The following is a 23588-nucleotide window of genomic DNA, read 5'->3' as shown; positions in this document are numbered from 1 at the left end:
ACTGTAGAAGGAATCAGTGTGTTAAGCGTAGAATGGGACTGACACATTAATCTTCCCCCCATACCAAAGGGGTTTTTCTTCCTTCATTTTTTAATAGGATGGATTTAACTAGAAGCAAAGTTGGATTACTTTCTAAAACTATAGATCCAAAATGAAGCTGAACAACATAGCACTCTCCGAACCAAACCAATACTTCTATGATGGAGGCTCTGCGGGAAATATGCAGAAATATTTCTCACTGTGACATCAAGGTGATTAATTAGAATGTGAGCTGGCCTTACACTGCATGGGGGCAAGCTGGGCCCCAGATGGATTTTCTGGGGCGGACTCACTGGTGCGTAAGAGACAGGGCGGCTCAGCATCAGCTGATACCATCTTTGAGGTAAGATTGAAGCACTTTATAAAATTGGAATTTCAGAATGTCCCCATTGGACAGACCCTGCCACAGAAGGGAGGCTTGCCGAAGCAGTCCTCTTCTGCCTCCCCCACCATCCTGCGAGATTACCGATAGAAGGGGCTGGAGAAGCTTCCCGCCAAGCCCCAGTCTGCCAGTGGAGGCTGGGTGTCCAGGTGGGTTGGGGTGGGGGTGGTGGCAGCAGTAGAAGAGGAAGATCAAGACACCACAGCCCGGGGTAGCTGCAAGGAGAGAAGCCCAGGCTCCCAGATGGCTGTGTGTGAGATTGTAGGGCGGGCAGAGGGAGGGCCAGGGACGGCCAAACAGGAAAAGATGAAGCCAGCTGTTTAAGCGGCAATGACCCCAGGGCGAATTATTTTCTGGCAATTAACTATCGACTGGAGGCAATCGGCTCAGAGGTGCAGCTGCCCAGCATGTTTGTGCAGAAGAGAGAGCAGATATGGATTTGGGAGCCTCAAGCCATTTGTTTAACAAGATGTCACTGCTGGAAGGATGAAGGTGACCTCTACCCCTCCTGGCCCCAGCCCAGGGCTCACAGGCTGGGTGGTCCAGCCACAGCCATTGCGAATGCTGGGATGCAGCCAGTCCACCTGGACACAGTGAGGACGTGAGGATGTGCCAGGCCAGGCCAATGTCTGATACTAACATTCGGTTCTGGCCCCAGGGGCTGGAAGCAGAGAAGGGCACCAGGGCTGGGGCAAGAAGAGCTGGTGGACCAAGTGACGGCAAGGAGGAAGAGGCAAGGAGGAAGCAAACTGGGTCACAGGGGTGCAGGATGTATGCGAAGGCACATCAAGAAAATGCAGCTGAGCCATCCAAAGTCTCAGCCAAAATGTTTTGTTGCAAGAGGAACTCACTGTGTGTGCGCGCGCATGCGTGTATGTGTGCTGTGGGTGGGGGCAGGGTGTGGAGATCATGGAAGGAGAACACAGTTCCAGAACCATAAGCCCAAGACAGTGCCCACTAGGTTGGAAGCTGGGACCACTGAGAGCTCAGTCTGAATGGACCGGGCAAGCGCAGGACCCAGAGTGGGCATGGAGGCCTGGCTAGCGGGCTGGGGGGTGAGGGCCAGACCACACCCTGTGAGACACAGCCTAGGGAACTCAGAGGATGCTGCTGCCGGTGGATCCGGGCATGGGGAGGTAACCAGTGGCTGCTCCTGAAAGGGCCTAGACTTTCCCACTGGCTGCCTCCTCACAGGCTGTGGGAAGGCTATGTCGTGGCCTGTGCACACAGGTGGAAGAGAGTGGCCGTGCAGGGGGCAAGATCAGGACAAAGGACGGTCACAAGGACCCAGGGTGGGACTGCTGATGGGGTCCCTAGCAGTGGTCATTAATTCTTGGACAAGATTGGCTCTAGGGGGAAAGGGAAGGCCAGCAAGAACAAGAGTGGGGAGACACCAGGCTCCAGGAAACACAGGGCAGGCTAGCGGGGAGGACAAGCCCTGGGGCTCAGAGAGGTCAGAGCCCCTGACCAAATCCAACACAAATTCAAACCACCTGCACAGTCCTTTACCATGTGACATAGGTGTCTTGCACTCCTCACTGGACTCCGAGCCAAGAACTGGGTCACAGTCCTTTTCTTCCCCCTTCCCTTCTCACCCTGCCTTGTGCCCAGCAGAGCAGGAAATGCTGAGAACATGCTGGAAATGCTTGTTGAGGTTGATGAGTTAGGGAGTCCCGTCAACGCAATATGGAGCATCGGTTGCAGAAAACTGGAAGGAAGGTGGTGATGGAAGCTAACTGGCTGTGAAAGCGCCCCGTGTAGAAGATGCTGCTGGAGCTGGCGGTGACCAGGTGTATCCGCTGCAGCCTGAGGAAGGTGGGTGTCGCGGAGACTCTGTGAGTCTCTGTGCTGCCATCACAAGGCTGGCTCTTAGGGATGTCTGTACTCTGCTTCCCAAAGAGCCCGGAAAGAGGTCTTCATGCCCACTGCCCTGCCTCTGCTGCACGAGCCACACTGGATAAGGAAAGGCTCATCTGGAGAGAGGCCGGGGTTCTCGAAGCCCTGGCAGTAGGATGCTCCCTCTGGAGCAAGCGGCACCCGTGGGTCAAAGGACCACCAAACAGAGGCGGTGAGGCCCACCCAGGGGCTGGAGTGCTGGTTGAGCTAAGAAACTTGTGCATGAGAAATGAGCCAAGGGAGGACATGGGGACCCCGGCTCCCTCCAAACTTCTACCCCCACCAGCTTCTTTAGAGGATGTGGCCCAGCCAGGCTGTAGGGCCCTGGGAGTAACAGCCCTAAGAGCAACTTTATTTATTTAGGTTACTTCTCAAAGGAGCTTGGTCATGCCGATAGTGATGTGAATGTTAATTAGAGCCACATTTTTATGATCTTTATAGAATGCGGTGACTTGTTTCCTAGGACCTGAAAAAACTTCCTCACTACCCTCACACCTCATCCCATATAAAGATGGCAACACCAAGGTGGGAGGAGAGGCCGGTGACTTTCCTGAGGTCCCAGAGCAAGCTGGGAAGCTACACAAAGACCTGTCTTTGAGCCCAAGCCAAGATATTTTTGCCCTTGATTCTAGACCTTGTTGCCCTGGTTTACCAAGTCTTGGCATATTTGATGAAAGTGTTGCAATTCTGGGCCCCTTCATTTTGGGAAATTGGTTTCTAGAACTTCTTACTTTTAAATTCACCCCCTAAATATAAAAGAGCCCCTGACAAAGACCCAGTTTAGTCTGAACCATCCATCATGATCTTCATTTGGCTTAAGATATAAAAGTTTTCAGAGTCCATCAAAACTCTAAAAATATTCCTCTCTTTTGATCTGGGTGGCATCTGTCCTGGTCATCGGCCCTAGGCTCAGATGGCCTGAATTATCTGTCCCTCTCATGCAGTCTTAGCTAAAAAAGAAGAGCTGGTGTGAATAATTTAAACCCCATTCCCTTTCCCCTCTGCAGACTTCCGACGCCAAGCTGATCAGCGTTTCAGCACCAGCAAAGATGTGCTATTCCTGTCCCTGGGGATCATTTCCTTCTTGGGAAAATGACTCTGAGGGGCTGCAGATGGGCAAGGAGGAAGGGTTCGGGCCAGGACAGACAGTGTGAGCTGGCCACCCTGCCTGGGTCCTTCCCTGGGAACTTCTGAGCTCAGTCCTCTCCTCCTCCTAGCCTGCGTGGAGGCATGTCACTCGTCACTCCGAGGCCTGGTCTGTCATCACTACACTCCTCCCTGGGGACCACTTTGTCTAGCGCTGGCCTCGCTGGCTCCTCCTCCGGAGCTTCCTTCAGCCTTCAGCTGACTCAAGGTCTCAAAATGAAGTTAGACACGGAGGGGAAAAGTGAAATGAAACCAGAAGGAACCTCCAGGAACCACAGTTCCTCTTACACTGCCTTAATCACACTGCGTGACTCTAAATGGGAGCCTGGGTTTTAAAATTCCTGCTTGTGTTAGCCCGAGAAAGGTTTTGCAGCCACTGGCTTGGCTTAAACAATTAAGTGATGAAGTGCTCAGTAATTCAGGGGCTGGTGGGCCAGGGTGAGGATGGCTCAGGTTCCTCTGCTTTACTCCAAGCTCTGTACTTGGGCCAGTTCTTTCACTGGTTCTTTTGGGTCGGTGGGCAGGGAAAGCAAAGAAAGAAGATTCTAGGCCATGGGGTTTGCTGTTTGCTAGCTTCCTGGCAGAGACACCTGTCCCTGCAGCCCTGTGCTGGTGGCTGAGTGTGTGCGCGCACATGCACACGTTTTCTGACCTCAGTTTTAAGCTGTTGCCTCCCTGATGTGTCTGTTCAGTGACATCGAGCCAGGGAGATCACCAGTTCTGTGTGCACTGGAAGTGAATGCAGGCAGGTCTCCATGGAGGGGGCAAGTGGGGCTGAGAAGAAGGAGGCGACCTCACACCAGCCTGTCCAACGGCCCCTTTGCCCCAGCCCTGCCGCAAGCCCGAGAGGGATGACAAGGCTCTCTCCAGTTGCGGGCCCCCTGAAGTTCGGAAGCGTGGGGCAAGAGGGGCTCACCAAGCCTCAGGCACGCCCAGGTCTCTACATCTCTCCCGCACAGTCCTGGCCCGGGGTTTGGTCCCCGCTGGGAAGGCCCCCGAGACTAAGTGCCAGCCAGGCTGTGACTGGGGAGGCTGCGGACACCCGTTCTCCACGGATCAGCCATGGGTCGTGTCAGGTGGAACGTGGAGGGAGCTGTGACCCGTGGCCTGGACAGCAGAGCGCCGGCACGTGCTAGACCTGAGGCTTTCCTTCTGGCCTTTGAGACTGCCAAGGGGAGCGCTTAGGATAGACTGCTCTCCAAGAAAGCAGTAACTGCGAATCTCCCGCTCATGTCTGGGTGACCCACACCCAGTCAGTGTCCTTCAGCCTGGGACCCTTGGATGCAGTGCCGGCTCCGTGGCCCTCAAGTTCCCTTCTACACTGAATGTGCCTGCCCTGTGCACGCTGCTCCTTCCTCACTACAACGGAGCGAGGAGGCACTCGGATGCCTGAGGCTTCTAGGGTCCCCCACGACATCCCGGTCTCCTGCCTGAGGCCCTGCGGGAAGCCCTCTCTGGCATCAGCCAGCTCTCGGAGTGCCACTGCTCCGTGCTGAGCCCCCCAGAGATGGAGAGCGGGGTGTGCCCGCACCCGTCCCGCCGCTGGGCTTCCTGTCCTTCTGCCTCCCGCCAGGCTTGGCCTCCCGGGGGGAGCAGACTCCCAGAGGTGACTCCAACAGACTGGAGTTCACAGTCCCGCTCCTCACTGCTCCTCCTCTCTGAGCCCAGCTTCCTCGCCTATGAGGCGGGAGAGATGGGTTTACACTCTTGGAGGCAGTGGAGTGCGGAGTCGGAGCATGGGCCTGGGCGCCAGACTGAGTGACACTCACTGTGGGGTGGGCGTTTTAAAACTGCATGTTGCTCTGCTGCCTCAGCGGCTGCGAGTGCCCGGCCTGGGTGACCGGGAGCACCAGTGCAACAGGGCTGGCCCTGCCACAAGTCTCCCGCAGCCCCTCCCCGCGCAGTGGCTGTCCGGGACCTGTGGGTACAGGAGACTTTGTTTTCCCCATGCCTCTCCTGTGCCCTCGCCCTGCGCCTGATTGATTGTCACCTAAAAGAACACAGCAGCAGTGCGACTCTGGGCAAACCACTGCCCGTCCCCCTGTCCTCAGTCTCCTCCCCCGTCGAATGCACTAGGCAGAGTAAGCAGCCCGTGGGGCAGGCGAGGACTGAATGAGTCACATGCATCAGTGCTGAGAACGGCGCTGGGCACACGGAGATTAGGTTGCTGGGACTTCGCAGGGTGGCTGCCGTAAGGACAGAGGTGGTGGCTGTCAGTAGACGCTGGCCATCTGATTTCTAACTGGACCCTGGGTGGAATGTAGGGGGCTTTTGCCAGTGCTGCAGGGGACCACCAGCCTTCAGGGGCTCCTTACAACCAAGACAGACGGCTCAGAGTCAGAAGGCAGGCTCCCAGGTGAGGGCTTCTGCTCCCCTCGTGGGCTGAGTCCTGTCCTCTCTCAACAAGATGCCCTGGCGGGAGGAAGGAGGCAGCCAAGAGGACACAGCTCAGTGGCCTGCCGGTGGGCAGACCTCCAGGAGTGAGGGGCCGGAGGCTCAGCCTGCAGCTTGAGGCCAAGCGAAGAGCCCCACCTGCTAAAGGGTGCAGAGCTGAGCAGGGCACAGACGGGTGTGCAGAGGAGGGGGATTCTCCCTCTGGGCCCAACAGCACAGGTCCATAAGCCTCAGCACTGCACAGACAGAACACACCACCCAGCCATGCCACACACCCGAGTCACTCATGCACACCGTGCGCCTTCGTCTAGCTACCGCGGTCAGATCTAGCTGTGCCCCGGCGCTCCCCAGGACCTCAGCTGACCAACTGCAGCCCCTGTCGGGAGCCCTCATGCCAGGCCTCATGGGAGAGGGCTGGGTGGGGGTGTGGCTGGCTCCAGGCACACCTGTCCCTGCTGCTGGGAAAGAGCTCAAAGCCCGGGCTCTGGTGGCCAGTGCCCTGGGGCCCTCATCCCTGCGGCATATCGTCATGCGCCCTGCCGCACCCTGGCTCCGGGCTGTCCCTCAGAGCAGAATTAAGAAATTCTTCAAAAGGGGAGAGTCCTGCTGAGCGTGTACACAGTGGCTCCATATCCAGGGCCAGAAACTAGGTCGCTGCTGGTGAGAGGCAGCAGGGGGGCACTGGCGCTCTGGCAGCACACCTCCCTGGCCTCCTGTTCGCTTGGTCGCTGTGCAAGGGCAGAGGCGTGGTGGATTGGGGGCAGGAGAAGAGACACAGGGCCCCGTGAGGCTTCTTCCCCTGCCGGATTCCTGCAGGCTCAGCCTGAGGCGTGGGCTGGTTCTGCCCTCACGCTTCCTTGCTAGTCCGGACGTTTCCCAGCTGCCCGAGTCTGGAGCGGACTCCAGGCCTCTGGCCTCCTTCCTGACACTCTGAGCATCTGCGGCTCTATTCCTGGGGTCCTAGGCAGGAGCCTGTCAAAGAGGCTCCAGCCGTGGAATGCCTCCAAGACAACCAGATCAGTCGGAGCAGATCGGGCTGCTAACCACCAGGAGAATATGTTAGCACAGGGTGTAATCAGAAATCCAGACTGGGAGAAACTCTATAGGACAAATGTCCTGGGTCCTTCAACAAATAAACAGCAAGAGGAAAAGAGACAGAGAGAAAGAGTGAGAAAGAGATTGGTGGTGGAGCTTAGAGACTAAAAGAGATTTAGGGGACAAATCAACCAATTTTAACACATGGACCTAATTTAGATTCTGACTCAAAAAAACTTGAAAAAAAAGAGAACAGTTTATGGTTAATTGGGGAGATCTGAAACTGCCTAGTCATTTCATGATATTAAGGAACAACTGTTACAGAAATATTTACGGATGACTCTCGATATCTGGGGTTGCTGTGAAATCACCCTAGGGCCGGGAGGGGCAGGGTGTAGGTGCCAGTGAACCCAGATTGGCTATGGGAGGGCAGCTGTTGGACCCCGAGTGATGGGAACGTGGAGCTTCATCACAATGTTTTTTTCTGTATATTGTTGGAAATTACCGTGATAAAATCTAGAAGGAGGAGGAGGAAGAGGAGGGAGGAGGGAGCCTCTGGGCTTAGGTCCTGAGAACCTGGAGACCTTGGCAAACATGAGACCCAAGGGCAGCCCTGATCCCGGCTTTCCCACGCCTCGGCCCTCCCGTTCCAGGGCTGGGCCCCTCCCACTTGCTGCGAAACCTGGGGGCCAGGTGGGTGGCTCCCCTCCCTGGAGAGCATGCAGGGCGGGGGCCACCTACCGTGGAGAGGCAGCCCCGCTGCTCCCGGAGGATGGCGCTGAAGCCCAGGAAGCCGGTCACCATGACGAGGGCGCCCGCGAAGATGAGAATGTAGGCAGAGGCGGCGAAGGTGCTGGAGGCCAGGACGCTGAGGTAGCCGCTCTTCTCCACCAGGGTCCAGACACCCACGGCCAGGACGGCCGCGCCCCCGACCTGCGGGAGACCCGGGGTCACTGTGCGCCCGTCGGGGCTGGGCGGGTCGCCTCGCCCCGCTCTGTCCTGTGTCCTGCAAAAGGCCTGCGGGAAGACTTTGGCCACCCCGTTTTATAGATGGGGAAACCGAGGCTCAGAGAGGTTAGGAGACTGGCCCAAGGTCACACACGTGAGCGAGCCGTGGAGCCAGGTTTGAATCCAGGTCGGAGCTTCCAACTGCGGGGCCTGCGTGCTGCCGCCGTGCTGGGGGGACAATGGCCGCCGGCTCCCCTCCCCTCTGAGCGCTCCTTTGCTCTGTCTGCATCCCTGGTGGGGCCCTTCTGGGGCCTTAGCCTCGCCGCTGGGAAGCACAGCCGGCCCCTCACCTGTCTTACGGGGAGGAACTGAGGCCCCAGAGGCCCTGCCTGCTGCCTCTCTGCCTCCCGCCGGGAGGGCCGCTGTGGGACACCTGAGCCACTCTGGCACCGCGGGAGGCGGCATGGAGACTTCTTCGCTAACTGCCTGATTCCCTTTCAGTCCTGAGAAGGGCAGGTCTGGCGGATGCCTCCTTGGACACCAGAGCACCTGGGAAACGTGGCTGGGGTGGCTCAGCTTGCCCGGTTCTTTCTGTGATGAGGCCGAATGACCCTCTCTGTGACTGTCACTTTCAGCAGGGCATAACGCGCGCGTGTGTTTGTATGTGTGTACATGTACACACACGTGAGTGTCCTTAAGGTGCCAGATGGGGATATTGGGGGTGTTTGCCCAGTCTTTGGGGCAGGACCCCTGGGACCTCTGACCATCTCTGCCATCTGCTCCCGGGAAGGTGACTTCTGCCTGCCTTCTAGTCTCCGCCCCCATATAAGGATGGGTCCGTTTCCTCTGACAGGTGGTGGGTGCTTCCTCAAGGCGTCCGGGCTGTGGCCAAAGCCAGAGAAGCCCCTGGGCTCTGCCCACGCCCTCTGATGCTTGTCCCTGTGAGGTGTGCTCCACCTGCCCCAGGTGACTCTCTGCATAACCACCTGTCATTTCCCATTCTTTGCTCTGGACAGTCATAGACCTCAGCTCAGCAAAATGGAAGGCGGCCCTCAGCAATGAACAGGTGCCCACCTTCCTCAGCTCCGTGCACAATACCATTTCCTCTTCTGCACTCTCAGCAGCTCTGTGGAGATGGGGCAGGGTGGGAGGGCAGGCATTACCCTTTTGCGGATGAGGAAAGCAAGGCTTGGAGAGAGTAAGAATGTGCCCAAGATGACACCATTAAAGAGTTTCAGAATTGAGACTTAAACCTGGGTCTTCTGTGGGCAAATCCAGGACTCTGTCCTCAGATCCCACAGAATGGGCTGGGACTGCTCCTCCACTTACTCCTGTGTTTTTAACAGATAGGGTTTCTTCAAAGTGTCATTTTATCTCCACTGGCACCTTCACCAGATGAGAGCACCAGGAGGAGGGACCCCACCCAGGCTGCAGCTGCACCACTCCCAACAGAACGGGAAAGGCTACACGTGCCATATTTCTTCCCTTCCATGATGCACATTTTTTCCCTCACATTTTAACATCTCTAAAATTGGGATGCATCTTATGAGTGATGGAACTTGCAATTACAATTGGCAGCACTTTTTCTTAGTGGTGTGAAAAACAATGTTGTATCTTACAACTGATACTATTTTAGGGTCAATGAAATCCTGGACTACAACAGGTGTTTAAATTCTCTATGGGTGTGGGTTACGTGTGGCCCACACAACCTTCATGCCCCAGTGAGGTACTTCCTGAGTCTGGGTTGGTGGAATTGTGTCAGGTGAGGGTTTCTAGCGAAATGTCCTGCACAGAATTCTCTTTGCCCCCTACAGCATGTCTGGAAGGCTTGGGTGAGGGTCCCAACTAGCTGTGTGACCTAAAGATAGTCTCTTAACCTCTCTGGACCTGTTTCCTCATCTCTCAGATAGGGAGGTTGCACTGGGACCAGTGGTTCCCAACCTGTAACCCCTTTGATCACTTTTCCCCATGGATCTTAGGTTTTGAGGGCTTCTGCCTACCAGACTGTGCATTAATTAATGATTTACTTCTCATTTATTAATCAAAGACATATAGTAGTGCCAGGAAGAGATTCTGAACAGCATGAGAGAGTCGACGTGACCACACTGAGTTGATCTAACTCCAGCAAAAAGCCAAGAAACTTGGCTTTTAATGAGTATAGTCTTTTTATAGAAATATGCACATTATCCCTTATCCTTTAAGTTTATTAATCCTGTCAGCCCACACCAGAGCATAGGCTGGTCATCCGGATCTGGGATCACCAAAAGGAATGTGTTTGGACTGGCCTGGGGACGACTGATCTGATGGGGGACGCGGAACCCACTGGGAATCTGATGAAAGGTTTTGTATCCTTGTCCAGATAAACAGTCATCCCCACAAAACAACATACTCAGCGCCAGCTGCTGAAGTTTATTTTTGTACCACGTAACGAGCCTGGCCTAGATGATGTCTAAGGACTCTTCTACCTCTTTGTCCCTCTAAGGTCTGGCTGTACCATCGCCTGGGGAGCTGTGAGAATCCCAGGCCACACCGCAGGCCAATCAGAGTCTCGGGAGTGGGGCCCAGGCCTGAGCGTGTAGAGCCCGGGTGGTGCGCGTGGGAACCTCTGCCCGGCATTCCTAAGCCGGGGGTCCAGGCGTCCCGCCGCTCTCCTCCCGGCAGGCGGCGCTGTGCCGGGCACCACGGACCGGGCGCCCTGACAGGTCAGGCCCAGGAGGCGCCTCTGCACGCCCCGCCGCCCTGGGAGGAGCCGCCTGGGGCGTGGAGCTTGGTTGAGGCCGGAGGCCATCCCGTCCCTCCCGCTGTGTTAGTGTGTTTTCTCTGGGAGAAGCTTTAGGGCAGAAGGTGGGGTGATGAGGACAATTTTAAATGTAAAGGGGCAAAAATCAAATTTTGCAAGAGAGGAAGAAAAACTGGCTCCCAGGGGAAGGGGGCGGCCAGGAGAAGCCCGGCCTGAGAGGAGCAGCTGATCCCGAAACGTGGGGGCTGCTCCCGCCAGGCGCCCACGCAGCAGGCCGACTCGCGCAGGCTGAGCCCAGGCCCGGCCGGCGCGGGGTCTGGGAGGGTCGGAGCGCCGCGCCGCCCTGACTGAAGTCTACAAAACAACAGCCCACACTGTCTTGAGGTCCAGAAGAAATGGGGGGATGAGTCTGAAATCAGCGGAGTCTCCGCCCTCCTCCTTATGAGTAGCCCTCAGGAATAAGAGGGTTTCAAGTCCTCCAGGGGCCTTCCCGCTTGGGATGCGGCCAGCTCTTTAGAAAGCCACCTCTCCTCTGGACAGGAAAAGTGAAACTGCTCACTGTTGAGTGCGTCGCCAGGGAGTGTCACAGCAGGCAGATGTCAGCAGGCCTGGGTTCGGGTCTGGGCTGTGCCCCTACTACCATGCAACTGTGGCACAGACGCATGGCCTCTCTGAGCCTCAGTTTCTTCATCTGTAAACTGGGGGCTCTGAATGGGAATATCTCTGAGGTCCCTTCCACGTGGTTAAATGTCCCTGTTGTTACCAGGGGGACAAGCTTCTGCCAATACACTTCCAGCAGGATGCTTCTGGACCATGCTCATGGCTTTCGCTCAAGCCACCTGGAAACTGCCTAAGTCAGCAGAGAGCAGTGGAAGAGGCCCGCAGAGGAGGACGGATGGGCAGGCAGAGATCTGACCCCAGCGAGCTGTTTCAACAGCCATTTGCATAGAGTTGATTCGACAGTATTTGGCTCTTTGTAGAAACTGGGTTGGTTTTCTGTGGAGTATTAACTACATTTTTCAAAGCCACAGCCTGTGGCCGATTAGCCAGAAAACCCTGCAGAGGGTGAAGCTAGGCAACGAGGACACGAGCAGGCTGAGGGGCACGGCGGGTCACCCACGCCCGGTGATCTGCGGACCTTCCCGTTTATGGACAGGAAACATTGCCAGAGCCCTCTGGGGTGGGGGGGCAGGGGGAAGGGCTGGCCTTGGCAGGTGTACATGCGTGGGGCCACAGCAATAAGGCAGTGGACCTGAAGGAAAGCAGGCAGAGGGTGTGAAAGTAACTGCAGGATTCTTCTTTGTCTTGCAGCCGTAGGGTTTCCATGCTGGGAGCCAGGACTGTGGTATTCCTGACAAAGAAGGGTCCCCTGGGCGGGAGAGTTCTCCGCCTTCAGCGCTGGGGAGCCGAGGCACTGGGAGGCGGGAACGCACAGGGTGACAGTGCAGTTTGTACATTTGCTTGCTGGCCACCTGCTATGTGCCAAGCACCACGCTGCGCTGGAAAGGTTTCTGGGTTAGACGTCTGCGCTCCTCCCACTCCAGTCAGGGTCACTGCTGACCTTCGCTGACGGCCTCCTGCCAGGTCCCCTCTGCTCTCAAACCTGTCCCCGTCTCCCCAGCGCACTGCCCAGCCTCGGCTCCGCTGGCCTCGGCTCTTCCCCACAGGCCAGCACGCTGTGCCGCAGTGCCCACCCACCCAGCACCCCTGCTGAGACACACCCCAGCACCCAGAGCGCCAAGCCCAAGCTCTCCCGCGTGGCCTCAAGGCCCTTACACACCTGGTCTTAGCCTGACACTTGGCTTCCTCCTCCACTAGTTTCCTTCCTCCACACCTGGGCTTTAATCACTACAAACTGAGTAGCTATTTTGCTTGAAAGCACTGCAGGTGCCTAATAACTGCGCAGTGTCAGTGTGCGTGGAGAGGGTGGCCTCTGGGCAGGGTGTTGGTGTCCACGTCCAAGCTCCTTTCTTTATGGGCTGTGTGAGTCTGGACAAGTCTGAGCCTCAGGCTGTCTCACCCCTCCCACCGGTCTCACCTGGTCCTCGGCGCCCTCCTCTTCTACTGAGCGCTGTGCACGTTAAGCCTCTGAGTGTGGCGCTTCCTGCCCCTCCCAGGCAGGTGCGTTCCGGCCTCTCCTGCCCTTCTGCGGCACTCTGCTCGCCCTGTGGCAGCCCTGCGCGTGGCGTGGGACACACACCTCACAGCCCTCGGAACCAGGTCCGGCTCACAGCAGGCACCAGGGAGCCACCAAGTGAGCAGGGACTTGCGGAGGGGCTTCGCGAGGGCTGTGGCGATAACAGCACCTGCTCCCTCACCTGCCTGTCTGGCGAGCTTCCGGGCAACAGCTGTTACAGTATTTCTCTTGCCTGCGTCACAGCCATGGTCATCTTTAGAGGGGCGGCCTGAAGACTCGGCAGTCCCAGAGTGGACTTTCCGCCAAGCCATTCGGAACAAGGCGCTGCAGAGGCCTGGGGTAGCCCCCAGGGGTCTCAGTGCCAGACTGATGCTTGGCTCTTCTCGCTGTCTGTCTGCACCAAACGTGACAGCGGCTCTCAGGCCAGGGTGGGGCCTGAGCCTGACACTGCTGTGCCCTCGTGTCACCTGCAGGGGACAGGGTAGAAAGACCCTGATTTCGTAAACACAGGGTCATTTCCATTATGAAGGAGAAGTGAATGGGCCCAATTTGGGGAGCAAATGGCCGGACGGCTGAGGCAGGGGTTGGGAGGCTGGGTCTGAGCAAGGTGCAGGTGCTTTGGGAGAATGCCCCCCACGTCGGAAGAGTCATCTCTGAACCCAGAGGAAACCTTCCTCGGAGCCGTCCCTGCCCCCACCCCAGCAAATCATTCTGCCCTCCGCACCGGCTCCATGTCTTGTGTGTGTTTCTGATTGCTTCATCACTGTTTGTTTTATTTGCTGCCTTGTCTGTCTCCTCTTTTAGCCTCTAGATTCAACTTCATTCATCTTAGTGTCCCCAGCAGGGTGGGGAGGGAGGGAAGAATCCAGTTCAACCCCTTTTACAGTCTGGCTGGAGAAACTAAGGCTAGAGAGGAACGGCTTTTCCAGGGTCACACAACTAGCCCGGGCAGAGTGAGGATCAGAACGCGAGAACTCCCGATGCTCAGTTTAGTGCCCATCTGACCCGCACAGAGCTGCTCTGCCCAGGAAGCAGGGCACCGGGCGTCTGGGCTGCAGCCAGGCCTGGAGGACCCGAGCTGCAGCGGGGCAGCTCCCGGCTGCTGCCCAGGCCACCCCTTGCCTCCCACCATGGCCCTGTGCAGATGAATCATGCACCCCCTCAAGTGTGACCTTGTCCCCTAGCGCATTCTGACAGCACAGAGAGGCAGAGGTACCCCAAAGGCCAGGGCTGTCCTCGACCATTCAGCATTGCAAGAAAGGGTACAGCAAACATATCAACCACCGCCCCTTGCCAGCTCTTTCCCGGGAGGCAAGCCCGGGCAGAAGCAGAGGCCGAGTTGGCGGGCGGGCGATGTATGAGGCCAAGGGCTTTCTGGCCTTGGCAGGGAGGTCAGCAGAAGGTTCCTCCCTCCCAGGGCCTCCCTGGATCCTGAAGTGAGGCTCTCAAGCCACCTCACTCCCCTGCCGGCGCTGAGACTCCATCTTCTCTGCCACCTGTCTGGGCCCCAGGTCTCCCCTGGCCGTCCCAGGGATTCCCTGGAGGCTGAGCCCTCCTGGCTGTGGTGCGGGACAGAGCGTCCTGCGCAGAGCCAGCCTCTCCAGCCAAGGCGGCCACTGCTCCCTCGCATCTTCCCATGGCCTGGCAGAGCCCCCGGGAGCCTGGAAAAGTTTTGATTATTAACACAGCCAAGCAGCTAATTAAAATAATAAATTAGAGAACAACGCTGCAGGGGTGATGGGCGCTGTAGGGAGCCATGCAGGAAAAGGGAGGGGAAAGAAAAGCATTTTCTAGGTGGCCACATGAGAAAGCCGAGACCACACTTTCTCTGCAGGCTGGGAAAGAGGTGTGAACGCGCTGGTGTTTTGGTTCCTGACCCATGGCTATATCCAAGGAAGCCTTCCTTGCCCAGTAGGATCCTGCGATCAACACTGGGTTAACTGAATGCAAGGTGGGTATGAGGGGCTCAGGGACAGGCACAAGGAAGGACTGCTGCCTGAATCCTGCCGCGCTGGGGTGGAGGTGGGCACTGCTTTGGGTTTTGCAAATTTTGGGATGTGACCTATTAGGGTTGTGAAATAAATCTAGTGGGTTGTACCCTGCACTAAAAAAAAAGAAAGAATTGAAATATAATTTAGTGCTATGGACAGAGAAAGCTGTTAAAAGAGACTAGAGAGATGCCCATTAGTCTAATCATATTAATAGCTAAGCACCAAGTATGTGCCATCAACTGTGCTACATGTTTTTCTGAATACTCATCTCTAATTCATACAGGTTTTGGCATTCTCATTTAGGATGTGAAAAACACAAGGCTCAGTGAGATTAAGTGATTTGCCTCCTGTCTTAGCTGAGGCAGCCATAACAAAGTACCGCAGACTGGGAGGCCTAAACACCACAGTCCTGGAGACTGGGAAGTCCAAGATCAAGGTGGTTCAGTTCCTGGCTGGGGCTCACTTCCTGGCTTGATGACGGCTGCCTTCTTGCTGGGTCCTCACACGGCCCTTCCTCAGCATTAGTGCGTGGAGGAAACGGGAACTCTCCTCCTCTTCCTCTTCTTAGAAGGCTCCCAATCCTATCAGAACAGAACCCAACCCTTATGACCTCATGTAACCTCATCCACCTCCCAAAAGCCTGTCTCCAAATACAGTCATATTGGGGGTTAGGGCTTCAACATATGAATTTTGGGGGACACAGTTCAGTCTGTAGCACCTAAAGTCCCACGGCTGGAGTCTGAACACGAGCCCCAGATTGAGCCTGAGTCTCCCATCATTGCTCTGCTGCCTTGATGACCCATGTGTGTCCCAAAGACACCGTGGAAGAGTGCAAGACTCAGGGCTGGGGCAGCAGAGCATGGTGGCCATGCACAGGATGGGTGCCAGAGAGGGCTGGGCTCCAGCTCCGGGACTGCGGGCAGAGCGCCGCGCAGAGCGCCGCACGTGCTACAAAGCAGGGCTCGCGTGGAGTGCTTCGCTGTGGGGGTGCTGGGAGGATTGACAGGGACGAGCGCAGAGGAAGCCCACGACAGTAAGTTCCAGGAAAGGCGGGAACTTTGTTCCCTGATGTAACCCAAGTGCCTAGGCCCACGCTGGACACCTGATAGGTGCTTAATCAAAGTGGTGGAAGAATATCTAACTTACTGCTATTGTCACTGACCCGGTATTCGAATGCCTAGGTGCCAGTGTTAGCTTTATCACCACTCTGCGACCTCGGGCGAGATTCTGAACCTGGGCGCCTGCTCACTGTCTGTAAGTGAGGATGATAACAACAGGGCCATCGGGGTTGGCCTGAGGATGGTGTGGGATCTTGGGTGGACAGGGCCTTGCAGGGGCCGGCACCACACCCGCACGATCCTCTCCTCCCTGTGCTCGGTTTTGATGACGAGTGTGACAAGGCGAGGACTCTGTTCCGGGGAAGGAAGCCTGTGTTTTGTCCCCCTCACGCCAGCCTGGGCAGTTGCCTCTGCTCGCAGGCCTGCTTTCTGCGCTGGGCAGCGGCGGTGGCGGGTGGGGCGAGAGTGAACCGCAGACTGGCGGGTGTCACTCTGCACCACCACTCTCCGAGGGGAGCGCAAGAGGCAGGAACCGTGGCCGGGTGGGGGAGCACCCGCAGTGTAGACAAGGCATTGCTGTGTGTCTGATACCTCAAGAGGCCCAGGTGGGAGGACAGCAATTGGACTTTGGGGTGTGCCGTGTGGGAGGACACCTTCTCCACCATGCGGTGGATCCTCACGGCCAGCACCCCCTCCCCGGGGAGTTCTGGTAAATTCCCAGGGATCTGGGCTCTGCCTTAGGAGGGACGGGCTGGCGGTCTGCTCCATGTCTACCGAGGACGCTGCAAGCAGGGCCAGGGGACTGGTGCCAGGACGGGAGGCCGAACACCCCTCACCAGGGCCAGGTGGGCCTCTGGGGAGCTGGTCTGTGGCGCGCCAGGCCCCGGGAAGGTGGATTTTAACGCAGGCCGGGCGTCTGCACGGGGCGGCGCCCTTGCCGGCAGCTGCTCTGGCAGCACGCTTGCTGCCCGTCTGCCCAAGCCGCCGCCACACCCGCTCCTCACCACACCCAACGGACGCAGGCACTGAACAGAGCCCGGGCTGCTGCGCTGGGACGGCCCCTCAGGGGGTCGCTGTGTCTGCTGCCCGCCACACCGACGGGGCCTTGGCACAGGCAGGACGTGCAGGGCCCAGGCCCGTCCACCAACATTTGGGGCTGAACACCTCACGGCAGCCCTAGGGACTGAAGAGCCACCAACCCTCTGGCCTCGCTGGCTACCGCCCATCCCTCTTCTCATGCCCAGCGGTGCTGTCTACACTGAGTCCACTTTCTCATCCCTCTACCTCTCTGCTCTCCTGAGAGTGCTCGCCCCACAGCCACCGATCTTTGCTGCTGAGCCAAGTGGCCTTTGCCAGGCCTTAGGAGACTTGATGTTTCCTCACCCTCCAACCTTCCCTGATCCCTGGCTTCCCCTGATTTTAGCACTAGAGGTTTCACACCCTGGGAACCCCCCAGTTCAGGGCACAGTGGGACTCCGGGTCACCCTCGACTCCCGCTGACCCACTCATCTCCTCTCTTGTCTGTCTCCCTGCTCTCCCAGGGCTCTCACCTCGTTCTCTGGCTGTAGCTACCATCGTGGTGGGGATGGTGAGCCCACGTCTGGGGTGCCAGTCTCGCTCTCTCCCGAGATCCAGACCCCAGGGCTAACTGCCCACAGAGCATCTGTGCTCAGAGGTCTCCTGGCTCCTCAAACTCACTCATCCGACCTCACCATCTGATCCCAACCCAAACTTCTCTCTCTGGTCTCTTGTTAGCACAATGAGCTCCGCCATCCACCCAGGAGCTGCAAATCCCAGATACCTCATCCTTCTCAGCCATCTAGTTAATGACCTGATCTCATCAACTGCACCTCCTAAATCCTTCCAGTCTCTCCAAATACTCTGCTCTCCACTGTCACTCCTGCATGCAGGTCACCACCATCTCTTGCCCTGGTCAGTGCAGAGGCAGAGGAATGCTGACAGTGGCTGTTCCTGGGGTGGCCACCGGTACAGGTTGAACTGTGTTCCCCAAAAGGTATGTTGGAATCCTCAGCCCCAGTGTTCATGAATGTGACCTGATTCAGAAATAGGATCTTGGCAGGTGTAACCAAGCTAAGATGAGGCCATTAGAGTGGGCCCTAATCCAGTATGACTGGTGTCCTTACGAGAAGAGGAAAATGCCATGTGAAGACAGGAACTGCCAGGAAGGACACCATGTGACAACAGAGGAAGAGACTAGAGTGACGCAGCTGCAAGCCAAGGAATGCTGGGGTTTACCAGTTGCTGCCAGGAGCTGAGAAGAGGCAAGGAAAGAGTCTACCAAGAGTAGAGCTGGGCCCTGCTGATGCCTTGATTGTAGACTTTGAGCCCCGGAACTGGGAGAGAATACATTTCTGTTGTTTAAGCCACCCAGTTTATGGTACTCTGTTATGGTTGCCCTGGGAAACAAGCGTGGTGAGATACGGGCAATTTTCATTTTCTTATACTAATATTTTAGAGAGCATTTGTAGTGCATACTCAAGACTTTTATGATCAAGAAAAACACAGTTATTCTTAAAAAGAAATGCTAAATAAGAATCCTAAATACCTGAGTGGATTTGCTTTGAGAATTGAAACTATCCACAGCACACAGGTGACTGGCTACATCAACACACCTTTATCTGTATCACCAGGACTTCGCTGTTTCAGAAACCCTCACCCAGGCAGATGAAGTTGCAAATAATTTTATCATTCATTTCAGGAACTTTGCAAACAACATTTAAACAAACATCAGATTGTTTGACTTTTTAATAGGTAGCATCTAATGACGGTCTATTCTCCAAGACTCTTCGAAAGGCTTGCCTTGCTGTGCTGCCCATCCTGCACTCCTGTCATGGTCCTTGTCAGTCTTCACCCAGGCCCTGCAGGAGAGACCCTGAAAACTCAGACATATCCCACCTTTGCTCTTGCCTTTCTGAGATGCTCCTAAGACTCTGTCAAGGGAGGGTAAGCAGGAAGCCCAGCTCTGCCCCATCTGTGGGTTGACGTGGTGTTATCTTCAGGCATTTGACATCTAACATATTCAAAATACTGCATTTACTGACTGCAAACCCAAGAGGGTAGGAAGTATCCCTGTATCGTGGCTGGGGAAAGACGCCTCGATCCTGAGAAAGCTGCCCAAGGCCGCACCATTAGCGACCACAGCGCCCAGGCCCTGCTGACCGCAAGGCCTGCTCCGAGTACTTTGCCACCTTCCCCAACTTGCTGGGACTGTGATACGCATCGCACACACTCCAGCGTCGGGCTGTTTCTGGGAGCTCATGGTGTTCTGCTCCCAATTACCCAGAAAGCTGCCTCAGGTGGACAGGCCCCACACTCCTCTGGCCGACGTCAGCGGGCAGGTTTCCCGGGGAGCCGCCACAGGGGCCTTTCCACGGTAGGCAGCTCGGCGGAGCCCCAGGGCTTCTGTTTGTCCGCCCTGGGCCCGGGCAACGGCGGCCACGGAAGCAAATGGGCTGTGGTGGGAAATCATTTCCACGGGCTACTTCCCACCAGGCGCTGGCGCAACCGGTTAGCAGGGAAGGAAGAAGCGGCCCCTGCATACGCAGGGCTGGACGCAGCGCTCACTGTCGTTTGTGCCTCTATTCAGAGCCGCGTGGTACGGGCTCCGTGCCAGCCTGCAGACCGGGTTCTTTTCTTCCCCCAGTAGCACATGTGCATATTTGCTTTAAAGTGGGCAGAATTTGCCCACGGGTGGTCTTTGATTTGGAAGAAATCAACCTCAAAGCGGTGACTCACAAGAAACAAAGGTGGCTTGACTCACTCAGCGCTTGGGAAGGGGATGTGCGTGTGGAATCCACTTACCCAGAAGAAGAAGTTAAAGACGAAGAGTAAATACTTCAGGCAGACAATCAGCCAGTCATCCTGCTCCGTCTTGTAGTGGGCCATGCCTGCCGTGCCTGCAGAGAAGACACCTGTGTTGGGCCAGGGGGCCATGGAGAGCAACCTGCCCTTCCCGGAGCCCGGCACCTTGGCAAGTTCCCTTCAAAGGGCTTATGGAGGCTGTGGGTGTGCAACACGGAGTGAGGACCGGAGAGCAGCAAAGGCTGGGGACACCCTGTGGAGATGAACTTGGGCAGAATGCACTGGACCTTTGGATCCCAGTTTTGTCCTCTCGACAAAGGTCTAACCTACAAGTCGGCCACAGAGTTCGCACTGGCCTTACTGTGCTCTTATTCTCTTTCTGTCTCATCAGGACTGCAGGACACAAGTTTGCCTTTCCTGTACACACACACACACACACAGACACACGCACACATGCACACACATGCGCGTGCGCATGCTCAGCAGGGCTGCTCCGCATTGGAAACTTGTACTCTGCGTCCTGTGAACAGAACTCTGTATCCGCAGGCGTGGCACGACCCCACACAGAGCATCTGTGCGGGAAAGGACCTCAACCGCCGCCCAGCCCACCCCACCTGGGCCTGCACCTTGACTCTCCAGGCGAGGAAGCAGGTCCAGACAGGCCTGGTGGTTTGGCAGGGAAGTGCAAGAGCCTCTGGAGTCTGACTCCCTGTGTTCAAATCCTGCTCTGTCACCAGGTGAGTGATGCTTTGGGCAAGTTACACGATGTCCCATCCCTCTGTGTCCTTGTCCATAAATGGGGATGACAGTGGCAATTTTATCATAGGGTTGAAGATTATATGAGGTAATCTATGCGAAGAGTGTAGCACAGTTTGGCACATAGTAAGTGTTCAGTAAACATCAGCTACTATTATTACATGTCACAGAGCAGGGACTAACACCTAGGACTCCAGTCCTAAAACTCCAGTCTCTGCCCAGCACCATCCTCCCACGCCTGTCCCAGCGCCCACTGGGGACCCTAGGAAGCAGGACACGCGTGGTGGTGAGGCGGAGGAGGCCCACAGTCCTATTTGCCTCGCAGCCCGTCTGAGCCTCCGAACTCTGACGCCTTTGACGTTCCTCTCCTTGAGCTCCGTGTACCCCTGGGCACCTGCACCCCAACACTCGCAGAGGAGCTGCCCTTTAAGAAATCGTCCCCATTTTGAAAACCTCTTTTATTTCCCAACCATAAGCAGTAACGAGGCCCTGGTGCTGCCCACCTCCATCCGTCCTCCGCCGCTCCCAGCCCCCGCTGGGCCCTCCTCCCCTCCCCGGCTGGGGCTGGGCCGGGCCCAGATTTCTTCTCTGAGCCACGGCTCTGCCTTTTATTTCAAGCTCCTGGGCTCCTGGAGACGGGAGGGAGGAAGAGAGAAAGAAAAGGTGGCTGTCTTATTTGGGATTTCTATTTGCAGACCTTGAAGAAGGTAATTTAAGACTTTTAGTCTTCTTGTTAAAAAAAGACAAAACCCATTTTTCTCCAATTTAGTCTGTGAGGCAGCGTGGTGGAAGAAATACAGGAGGAGAAGGAAAAGCAGCCTGCAAAAAATGGGGGTAGCGGCCGCCGGGCGATGCAACAGCAGCTGTTCCGCGCCCTTCTGCCCTGAGGAGAGGCTGGGGCAGTGTCCTCGGCCACGCGGGGCTGGGCACGCTGAGAGTGGGTGGCCTGTGGGCTCCTGCCACCAGCCACCTCCGGCCCGCAGCCAAAGGGCCTGAGGGGCCACTCACACCGAGGGGTCAGGCTGGAAAGGAAACTATATTTTTAAAAAAGAACCCCAGGCAGAAGACAGGACTTAACAAAGAGAGATATATTTCTAATGGCAACATTTCAGCCGTTAGCGGCAGAGAAGATAGAGCCACAGGATGCCAGGGCTGGGAACACCTTTGGGCTCACTTAACTCAACATTTTACAGAGGGAATGAGGAAGCTAGTATGTCTGATTCAAGACAGACTTTTAAATGACTTCTCTAAAGCCACAGGGATAATTGGTAGTCCCAGTTTCCTAACCCCCACTGTTCAGCACTCCTTCCCCCATAACACCCCCAACATGTGTGGGGTCCTGTGCTGGGGTGGCAGAGGCCCCAAAGAAGTGTCAGTACCGGCTGGGAGCCAGATGCCTGGATCTAAAAGCAAGCCTTGCCATTTACCTGCTGTGTGATCCTGGGCAAGTTACTTAACCTCTCTGTGCTGCTAACATTTGTTGAATATTATGTGCCAGACACAGAACTAAGTGCTTTGCCTACATTATCTTGATCCATCTTCCCAACACGCCTAGGAAGCAGGGTCATGCCCATTTTGTAAGACAAGAAAACTAAGGATCAGACGGTCACACAACCTATCCAAAGTCACCCAGCAAGTAAAGGGCAGAGCCAGAGCTGAACGAGGAGCCTCTGCCTCTGGGCTCAGGCCCTACACGGCTGCCAGGAAGGGAAGGCCAGAGATTGCTGGCCTTCCCGGTATTTGCTCTCCCCTCTTCTTCAGGAATAGAACCTCTCAATGTAAGTTGGGTACGTGGCCACCTGGAGCAGATGACATTTCCTAGCCTCCCTCTCTGGTGGGTGCAGCCAGGATTAACTGCTGGCAGGCGAATAGTATACGGGCTGAAGTAGTATATGCAACTCTTTAGAAGTGTCATTTATTGGCTATGTTTCATGTGCATTTGAAAAGAATGTGAATCCTACCATTGTAGGGTGCAGAATTTTATATGTGTCAGTTAGATAGAATTTGTTAATCACACTTTTCGCATCTTCTATGTCCTTACCGAATGGTGCCTGCTTGTGCTGGTGGCTGCTGGAAAAGGCATATGACAAGATTCCCATTATGACTATGAATCTGTCTATCCCCAATTTAATTCTGTTAAGTTTTTGATTCATATATTCTGCAGATATTTTACGGGGTACAAACAGATTTGGAGCTGTGATATCATTTTGGTGAATCAATTCCTTTATCATTAATAAGTGCCATTGTCTCTATTAACCAGAAGTATCTTTGAGGTGGGTGGGGCATGTCTCTTACTGTTGGGAGGAACACAGATGTCACGGCTGCAGCCGTCTTGAGCCATGGGCAGGAAACCGCAAGTTGAAAAGGGCAGAGCACGTGGAGTTCAGAGTCTGGGTCTCAGATGATGGAGAGCTGCCCTGCCATCTCTGAGCTCCTGGCCTCCAGACTTAGTCTACATGAGCAAACAGCAAACCGGTAGCTTCTTTAAGCGACATGTTTGGATGTGCTATTAGTCACGGCTGACTCCATCCTGCTGTGGTGGAGGGAGCAGTGGGTACAAGGTGTGTGAGATCATCACATGCTGGGGCACTGCAGGTGGGGCAGTGAGACTAGATTGGAACAGTGTCACCAAGCTCTTTTGATGGTACACCTCAATTTATTTATGAATTTTATTCATGTACTACTATCCATATATAGTAAATATTCATCAAACCCTTATTTTGCCTTTTTTAAGGATAAAAATAATTAGGAATAGGGATTCTAGTAAGTTCTCCCTGCACCCTGGTGTACCGTCTGCCTCCACTTTGGAGACCACTGGTTCAGAGTGAGTGGAGGGGTGAGAGCTGAAGGTTGAGTAGGGTCAGATCAAGAACGGCCTCACATGCCAAGCTCAGGGGCTTGGGTTCGTGTCCTGAAGGTCATGCCGACGCCAGGAAGGCAGTGCTTAAGCCCAAGCAAGAGGCGGGGGAGAATGGAGAGCAGGGGACAGACAGCTGAGACGCAGAGGGAGGCCCCTGGTGGCAGGCAGTGTGCATGTGGGAGGCAGGGGACAGACCCCAAAGAGCTCTGCCTTCTAAGAAGGGAGTGAGCCGAGGACGAGGACACCAGGCAGGAAACTGACCTGCAAGGGAGCCGGTAGGAGAAGAGGTGCGGGATCCCGCAGCCAGGGAAGAGGGCAAGGGCCACAGTGCCACGTGCTGCCTAGAGGTCCCAGTCGCCTGAGGACTAGCGAGGGCTCACCTGT

General features: G+C 55.9%; 1 protein-coding gene across 3 annotated transcripts in view; it reads right to left on the bottom strand.

The window, feature by feature from the left end:
• TSPAN11 (tetraspanin 11) overlaps positions 1 to 23588 on the bottom strand; it is a 66612-nt gene that overhangs the window by 19254 nt on the left and 23770 nt on the right. For 2 of the 3 annotated variants that reach the window (XM_076007759.1, XM_020287705.2), the window contains exons 2-4: positions 20848 to 20973; positions 19589 to 19683; positions 7634 to 7825 (exon numbers count right to left, since the gene is read on the bottom strand). In XM_076007759.1, the coding sequence (XP_075863874.1) occupies positions 7634 to 7825; positions 19589 to 19672 (276 nt within the window). In that variant the 5' untranslated portion in view covers positions 19673 to 19683; positions 20848 to 20973. The remainder of the gene's footprint in view (positions 1 to 7633; positions 7826 to 19588; positions 19684 to 20847; positions 20974 to 23588) is intronic. The other variant, XM_020287704.2, reaches the window with a different exon arrangement.

The sequence above is a fragment of the Microcebus murinus genome, chromosome 10, assembly GCF_040939455.1.
Source record: "Microcebus murinus isolate Inina chromosome 10, M.murinus_Inina_mat1.0, whole genome shotgun sequence".
In the NCBI taxonomy this organism is placed as follows: Eukaryota; Metazoa; Chordata; class Mammalia; order Primates; family Cheirogaleidae; genus Microcebus; species Microcebus murinus.
The sequence above is the reverse complement of the archived record's forward strand: the minus strand, read 5'-3'. Positions and strand labels throughout refer to the sequence as shown.